This window comes from Bidens hawaiensis, unplaced genomic scaffold (assembly GCF_021521415.1).
Source record: "Bidens hawaiensis isolate Kalapana, Puna unplaced genomic scaffold, B.hawaiensis_p1.1 tig00000820_1, whole genome shotgun sequence".
Classification (NCBI taxonomy): Eukaryota; Viridiplantae; Streptophyta; class Magnoliopsida; order Asterales; family Asteraceae; genus Bidens; species Bidens hawaiensis.
Window position 1 is genome coordinate 2,901,521 of NW_027491048.1, and position 9,538 is coordinate 2,911,058.

Below are 9,538 nucleotides of genomic sequence, written 5' to 3' on the forward strand. Positions count from 1 at the left end.
ACAACGAACACAACACTAGTTGCAAGTTGTTGTCGTTCCCCTGATAAAGTTAGTACAAAACAAGTGAACCCTGATCATAAAACTTGTGCCCATAAATCTCATTATCATCCCTTAAGCCAATGGATGAACGCTTAAAAGTTTAAATTCTAAAGCCTAAAAGCATCAAATATGGATGCTCACATGCCCTTTCCCTTCCACATTTACGTTGGCTTGTTCAGTGGCGGATCCAGGAATTTTTTTCAGGTGGTGCACAACATTTAGATGATTCAATTTCATAGAGTCGGATATAAAAAATTCCGGGTCGGTTTGAGATTCGGGTCGATTCGATGGTTCGGGCAAAGTTCATTACATAATAAAAATACGATAAAATAATAAATTCCGGGTCGGTTTGAGATTTGGGTCGGCCATAAACCATATTCACACCTTCAACCTTACCTAAAAAAACATACACCACCAACAATAACACTCTTGTCTTTCCAACTATTTTAACACCCAACGCCAACAACCATGATTTGAAACATATTATTGACCACAAGCCATTAAAACTATATTTAACAAATAACCTAACAATTAAGTAGTTAACAATCAAGAACAATTAAAATTTAATAAATGAATGTAAACTTACATTCAAAGTGGGAGGATTCGAGCAATCGAGCTTCAAGGAAGAGTAGAAGGCAGGAGGACAGGAAGTCAGGAAGGCAGGAGGTCGGAGAACGGCTGAACGGCCGACGGGGACGAGGGGTTAGGGAAGATAGAAGGCGCCATTACTTTTTGTTAGTGTCTGTGTGTTTTATTTTTTTTAATAATAAAACCCTAAATGGGTTGTCCAATTCCTCAATGCACCAAAGTTAAGCCTCAATGCACCAAATTAAGTTTTGAACGAGAGCAGTTGTCCAATTCCTATGAGCATATAGTTCAAGTACAATGAAATATGGTTGTTAGCATCAGTGATATTGCATAATAATCAAGTTCAAAACCTTTAGATTATGTTGAAAGATGACTCACCCTTGGCATAAATGTCAAAACTTTAACCATTTATCCATCAGAGATATTAACGGCTGGTGCAAATGTTAGTTAAATGGGTTATGCAGCAGTTAGTTAAAAAAAAGTGCAAAAAATTATTTGGAAATCTGGAATTGAACTTGTGACCTATAGGTTACAAAACCAACTCCTTACAAGCTGGACCAGAGTTTCAAATGTTAATAAGATGGTTTCTTCCTAATTTATAAGGTGGTTCCTCTAATATTTTTCATATACTAACACTATTATTTCGAAACTCAGGTGGTTCCGGAGAACCACCCATTTATGCTATAAATCTGCCCCTGGGCTTGTTGGCTCCCATGAACCGCAACAATGTCTAGCTACGTACTCCTTTTAACGGACCTCCCCTCATAGAGATGGCATGCAACGCCTTGTGGACCGCCCGTCATAATATATTATGTTACATATATAATATGTTAGTATCAAAGATCCTTTGTATTACCGATTAGTGAACAATGAGCATCATTCATTTTCTCCAACGTATACTGTTAAGTGTCAAAGAACACTCGTGTTACTCGTATAGTGATTTTTTTTTTTGAAAATAGGAAGAAATTTAAGGATAAAATGGTTTTTATGAGAGAGAAAAGTTGTATTATGTAACTAGGAGATCCGTCATTTGAAATGACGGATGTCAAGTAAAACGTAGGCCCTGTTAGAACTTGTCTGGAGAGGTGGACGACTATCAGGTGTTCCGACATTTCAAATGGCGGATCACGAATATTTTATTTATGTTCCGCCATTTGAAATGGCGGATGTCAATTTTTGTGATCTGTCAGTTTGACTGACATGTCACAATTCCCAACGTAGGCTACCCTTATATGTCCAAATGTAATTTGATGGACATCGTCATTTGAAATGGAAGATGTCATCTTGACATCCGTCATTTCAAATGACGGATGTGAATAGTGTATTTTCTGACTAATTTGACCACACACTACATTCTCTTTTTATTATTTCTTATTTTCTAAATAACTTTTTTTTAAATAAAAAGTTTTTTAACATTAAACACTAATATATGTAATTTTGATAAAATACTCTTTTTCTTTTTATTACTTATTAGTTTTCGAAATATCATTATTTAAAAAAATACAAAATTTAATATTAAAAAGTTTTTCGTTTTATTAAAAACAACATGTGTAATTTTAATATTTTGATGGACATCCGCCATTTGAAATGAAAGATGTCAGCTTGACATCCGTCATTTCAAATGGTGAATTCAAATAGTTTACTTTCTGTCTAATTTGACCACACATTATCTTTTCTTTTTATTGTTTCTTATTTTCTTAAATAACTTTTTTTTAAAAAATAACAAGTTTTAATATTAAAAAATAACAAGTTTTAAAAAGAGTTATTTAGGAAATTAAAGACTAATAAAAAGAAAAGGTAGCGTGTGGTCAAATTAGTCAGAAAAGTACACTATTAACATCCTTCATTCGAAATGACGGATGTCAAAATGACATCTTTCATTTTAAATGACGGATGTTCATCAAATACATTTTGACATATAAGGGTAGCCTACGTTGGGAATTGTGATATGCCAGTCAAACTGACGGATCACAAAAATTAACATCCACCATTTCAAATGTCGGAACACGAATAGAATTTTCATGATCCGTCATTTGAAATGGCAGATCACCTAGTAGTCGTCCTCGTCCACCTCACCAGACAAGATCTGAAAGTGCCTACATTTTGCTTGCGATCCGCCATTCCTAGTTACCTAACACAACTTTTCTCTCTCCTAAAAACCATTTTATCCTTAAATTTCTTCCTATTTTCAAAAATTTTACCTCGTATAGTATGGGTAGCTGTTTCGTTTTTCTTTGATCGGTTAACACACACGGTTAGTTACTTGGTGCTTGTTGTGTGTTACTTAGTGATTGTCATAGAAATTAATATCGCCCGGAATATAATGACAATGAGATCAACGTTAATGTTATGTTAGAACAATCAATGTCACATTGTACAACCACTTGAATCCAATCAAAATATCATTTCTTTTCTAAAACCACCATTACATAATAATCAAGTAATCAATAAACATTACTAATCAAACATATCCCATCAACTAATCACCTAAAGCCAAAGAGCTCCAGCCTTCTTAAGAAGTGGAACCAATGTCCCATTAATATGTGAACCCATCACTCTATCCATCGATCCCACCAACTCACCACCAATAAACACCACAGGAACCACCGCAGAGTTGCCCATAAGTCTAACCAAAGCCCTCTCAATCTCTCTACCTCTAACCGGATCCTCATCGAGTTCGTAAACAGTCGGGTTCACACCCATGCCGCTAAAGAGACTCTTGACGGCATAACACATGCAACATGTGCTCAAACTGAATATTACAACCGCATTTTGTGACACTAGCTTTGCAATTCTCTCTAGTGGATCAACTGCATGCACCGTCGGGTAGTAGTGGTGTCGAGTTACCGGTATGCAGTTGTAGTAGTATCCCGTGGCAGATACTGCTTGATATTGCATTGTGGTATTTTATGATTACTATTATTATTATTGTTTATTTACTTGTTAAAGAAATGATGAGTATATGATTATGATAATATGGGAGTATATGTGTTGATGGTGGTGGTGTTTATATAGGGATTGACTAGCATGTTTGTAGAGAATACAAAAGGTGGTGGGGGACATGAATATCGTGTTTCAATACAAGAATCAAAATAATTCTTTAATCCTAGGGATATGTTTTATGTGACATGTGTTGCGTAACAAGCTTTTACCCTTGTTGTCAAATCAAATCTTTTGAACTTTGTATGTCTTATTTTTCATTGTTCAAAGACTACTTTTTAAGTACTCTAATATTAATATTAGTGTTTTAAAACATGAGTGTATATATATATATGTGTATAATTTATTGTATATGATTAAGTGATACTTAGCTCATGCTATGATTATGTGATACTCTATGTTGATTTTTATTAGAAACTTCAAGTTATTACAATTATAGGATCATTAGAAATATAGTTTGAGTATTTAAAACTTAAGTTGAACTTAATTAAGATTTTATTTCGGGTAATATGCATCATGTGAACAAAATTTAATAACATGAGATGATAAAGTCATAAACGAGTATCTAAGACCTATAGGTATACATTTGAACCCGATAGATAACGACTACTACTGGATATATTACAGGTATAAGACTGAGTATGTTCTTTTTTCTTTTTTGAACGACCAACAATATATATTTATTAAAAAGCTAGCAAGTCGCTAGACATCAATACATGCACCAACACGTCCAATAGACACGACACCAAAGCAAAATACCATGGAACACACCTAACAACCAAATAACCCCAAAAGCACTAAAGGACATTACAACCGAAAACAACACCAATCTCCCAAGAAAGCCCGTCTTTTTTCCCCTATTCTTGATCAAGAGAAAACCCAAGACTTTTATCTCTTCCACCAAGCTTGACACTTGAATCGGCGTCCCGGAGTGTACCAACGCGTTCCTCTTTTTCCATAAACACCATGTCGCAATCAAACATAAAGCTTGGAAAGCCTTTGCTTTCTCTCTAGGGAAAGCCGAGAACTTATGAAGATTTACCACATCCCGAAAACTAAAAAGGAACAATGCGGGCAACTCACACCATTGAGCGATCACACTCCTCATAGTCTGAGCTATACCACACGAGACAAATTAAAGAGTTTTATTATAAAGTATGAACTAAATTTATTTTAAAAAAAACAAAGAAAACAAAAAACCATATCGTTTTCTTCCATTATATACATGCATCTAAATATTCCACCAAACAATCGATAAAAACATCCTTTTGTTTTATCTTCTATATGAAACATTATAAATATTAATCCTAATCTGAAAAATTATGTTTACAAATGTTTCTTTTCAAAAGATGAACATCTTTTTGTTTTTTCTTTTCAAATAAATGTTTAATTCAAAAAATTTAATTGAAGACATAAAGTCGCTTGGTTTCTTTTGGTTTTTTGAATAGGGGTAAAAACAATAATTTAGATTGGTTGAAATGGTGTAAATTTGAGCTTATGTAAAGTTTTTTCGTTGTTTTGGGTTGCTCTCCAGGTTGTGGAGGCAGCCTGTGGGTGTTCGCGGTTCGTTTCGGTTTTTTGGTTGTTTATAAAAAGCTTATAGTTCGAAAAAAAAAGAGTGGAGTATAGTGTACAACTTGCCTTGTTAAAAATATGATAAAATGATAGGGGTATGTTAGGGTTTGAAATTTATGTAGGAGGGAGAGGGACAAGCAAACAAGATTATAGGGGTAGAGTTTATGAATATTCACAAATGTTTTGATTGTATGATATCAAGGAGGCAAACTAGTTTAGACTGTACCATGTTGGCGGCTCCGTTGCTTTTTTGCACGTTTAAAAGACAAGCACACACATGTTACATATATACGTACAAAAGTATAGATACAAATATTAGATATGCGTGCATGAGGCCCCGTATGTCATTGCTGTCGGAGGCTCAACTTTTATGTGTACTATTTTGCATGCGTAAGGCCTCATTTTCTGTTCCTTTTATTTTCCAGTTTTTTTTGAACGGTCAACTAAATAACGTCGGGTACTTCGCATGCGGTCACCATTGGCTAAAGGTAGCCCGAGCCAGCAACTAGTCCGGACGGACGGAGCCCCTAGCGGTCACCTATTGAGGGATTCACCGGATAAAACCCGACCACCACGCCCGCCAAATGGCACGACAGCGAGGGGCTGGTAAAACCGGGTGAGATCAGGACTCGAACCCTGGCAAGCCAGGGTCATCCCTCATATCTCCCATATAAATTGGTGATAGTTATAATAAATATTATCTTTCTTAATTTAATTTTGTGTTAATTTAGTAATTAGTATATTAAACTTGAATCATATTCGCGATCTCGTAACTCCAGTGTACATCAAAATTCATAACATTGGAAGACATCGCGCTATATACAAAGTATAACTGTATAAGTATAGTTAATAATCTTAATTGGTTAATATCAAGTGAATTTTCTTGTCGCAATAATATACTAGTCTATACTCTATACACATGCACCATCAATATTGTTGTGTGTGATATATGTTAATGTGCATAGGATTAGAAAAACAACGTAACTAGTTTAAGTAATTCAAAATACACGGGTAACATATTTATATTATAAACTGATTAGTAACAAATTTTATTATAAAATCTTTTTTCGAAAGTTGTTTTTAAGGAGAGAGTGTATAATCTGGTGGATAAAAGAAGGAATAAAAAAGGTGCAGAGTGTGTTGACTGTTCACCTAAAGTGACGACATGTGTGCAGCATATGTGGTGTTTCACGACCAGCAGGCGGCGTAAACGCACTCTTGCCCAGCCAGTCCTTAACACTTTAGCACCACATGTAGGCTTGGATCGGTGAGGTCTAGTCTTGGTTGGACTTTGGTGACCTATATTGGGCTTCTTAACTATAAGTAATAAGTCTATTGGGTTCGGGCATGGAGCCATGGACAATGTCATGTCTAATAGAATTTGTTCAAAGAAACTTTGTATTTGTTAAAATAACTATCCGAGTTTACTTTGTGTTGTAAACTTGTAATACAAACAAGTTTTTATTCTTGGGTCATTAGCCAAGGTGTAATCGAGTTGACTAACTCACGAGCTACTTAAACCGACTCTAATGTTATTTGAAATCGACACAGTTTAGAGTCAAGCTCAAGCTACAAGAATAAACTTTCGAGTTGAAAGTTAGACGCTTAGATTAGTTAAGCCATAAATCGTGTCAACCTTACTTAACTTACGTGCCTTTCAAAAATTGAAAAACTTTTACTTGTGTGATTTCACATATTTACCCTTTTTTGTATATGTACATGTGTAGATCTACATAATTATCATATTATGCACTCGAGTCAAGCGAGGCAATATGTAACACGATCCCAAGAGAACCGTCACAGGATATTGTCTGCATTGCCCTTGATGGGTTGTCCATCACCTTATTTAACGTTTGTGATTTTACATAGTTACCCTTTTTGTATATGTACATTTCACGGTATTATCTTTTCACCCAATGAATTTCTCGCCCAGGCAAAACACGTTTTGGTAGTAAAGGTTTTCACCAGTTATTAGAAACACTATTTTCTCCTAGGGATGAACTCGGTACTGGGAAAATACCGGTATCAAAATCCCCAAATATAGGTACCGGTACCGAAGACCAAAATTTGGGAAAAAACTGGTAATGTAATGATCTCAAATGTCAAAAGGTTGGTATCAAAGGTGTCCAATTCGGTACCAGTACTTGATATCATTTGCTATCGCTAAGTCCTTCCTCTCAACCAATGTGGGATTGTGGGACTTACACAAATATAAATTAACTTTACTGATTATTATTTTATTAATTAGTTAATACCAATAGTTAAGTCGAGCTTAAAATGCTTAATTGTCGAGTTTGGGTTAGGCAGCATCAATTAGCTATACTTGTCACATTTTTTTTTTCTAACAACAGTTATTTTTTAACATGGACTTAATTTGTTGAACACACAGTTGTTTGTGCTCACCGTGAGTGACCAATTGATTTTAAATGCATTAGCTTCTAGATGTCGTTTAAGAAACCAATTGAAAGACAAACCACTTTTCAGTGATCAAGTCATCAAACTGGTTGCGGTTGGTCTTACGGTCTTACATTACAGACAAACCGCTTTTAGCGTCTTGTGGATCAGTCAACAATTAATATTCACATGTAATTAAATGTGAGGCAGTGAGCAACATATATTCATATGTAATACAATGTTCACATCCACAAAATTACATCCCAACTGTCATATTAACTGATTGTATCTCAATCTCCAAACAATACTCATTGAAAATCATAATTAGGCCAAACAAGTTGATTTGATGATAAATGACTGCAAATTTAAATTTAAAAATATGAATAAAAACATAATTGAATACGAAAGAGCAATGATGAATGATACAAGTAACATCTTTAGCTAAAAGTGAATAGTAGTGTTTTTTTTTTTGTGCATATGGGCCATCATTTCTCATCAACACTCACTTGACGCAATCCAACCATAATCATGTCCACATTTTTCAATGGTTCCATTCTTATCCCCATTCTTGTACTCTTTCTCATAATGTTAGGCCGGGGGTAATGGTGTGCAAGGCCAACCATGGCATATGGCAGGGTAGTCGACGGTCATAGGCCCGACTACCCGTTAGGCCCGGATTTTTTTTTTAAAATTATATGTATTTTGATGAAAAACTATATCTATACTTAATGTTTTAACACAATTATAAAGCAACTAACTTGGTCTAGTGACAAAGGGTTTTGACTTCTAACTAAAAGGTTGTGGGTTCTAGCCTCATTTGAAACATGTTAAAGCCTATATTTGTACATAGTTTTTTAAACAACCCATATTATAACCAAGGAAGCCAATTTAAAAAATAGATTGTTTAAAACCAACAAAATACTCTTATTTACTTTAGGCCCAAAATATTTTTCGCCTTCGACCAATTTTTTTTTTTTCAATTCTCAGAGCTGGCCCTGATAGTGCGCGAATTAGGTGGCAGCAGGCTATGGTCGCGCATACCACTACCACCCTCACACGAGCTTGTAGCATCAAGAACCTGAAAAAATAAAGATTGAACATTAACAAAATCATCGCTTCTAGCTTCAAGAACCTAACTGTTAGTTTTCAACTTACACCTAAGGAACATAGATATTAATATTAACTTAATTTAGTTCCATCATCAATTATAATAAACCACAATAGGAGGTCAAAACCAACAATGCAACAGAGTGCAGAGAATTAAAACATTCGCATAAACAATAAATATTTTTTAAAATCAACCAGAAACAAAATAAGCACAAAATCGAGTATGCAGAATCAGTTTATTAATTGATACAATATGGAGTATTACACTTTTATTTAAAAGTAACAAGTCTGTCTTGAATACATTCAACCAACATCAAAACAAAACAATTCAAAACTAGCAGCCAACACTTAAACCACTCGCCGATCTCATGCTCCCGGTCGGTTTGTTGACCCCTTAATGTTGTATAAATTGCGTACCTGGAGGATGAATTCGATCAATGAAGCAAACCTGTAATTATGATTTCAATCTTACTTTCTTGAACAGTTGCCTGGATTAATCTCTGAATCGTGAATCACTTTAAGATAAACCTATTTGCGGGTTACACGCAATGATTTATTGGATAAGACAGAGATTTTCTGTAGTTGGAATTGGATTTTGATGATCCTATGAATATGATGAAGAACCAGCGAAGAAGTAACCGTCTTCTCTGTTCTTTGAATATTCGATGAGATGATATGTTGTTATCCAGAGAATGAAATCAGCGACATATATAAATCAATTCCCATATCTCACGTGAGCCCAATTGATTAATCATAAGCCCACTTATCATTATACTTAAGCCCTAGTATACAAAGCCCAAATAACATTATTATTAAACAAGCCCGCACTCCCGCGTCACCTAACTCGTTTAATCTCTAACGTTATTTCCTCCATCGACAAGTTAATCCAATAACA

At 34.8% G+C, this 9,538-nt stretch overlaps 1 protein-coding gene across 1 annotated transcript; it reads right to left on the reverse strand.

Moving 5' to 3' along the window:
* Positions 1–3,107: 3,107 nt before the first annotated feature.
* Positions 3,108–3,609, reverse strand: LOC143540120 (glutaredoxin-C1-like). The gene has a single exon (XM_077033267.1). It carries the CDS (start codon positions 3,523–3,525, stop codon positions 3,115–3,117), a length of 411 nt encoding a protein of 136 aa, XP_076889382.1. The 5' UTR covers positions 3,526–3,609; the 3' UTR covers positions 3,108–3,114.
* Between the last annotated feature and the right edge of the window lie 5,929 nt (positions 3,610–9,538).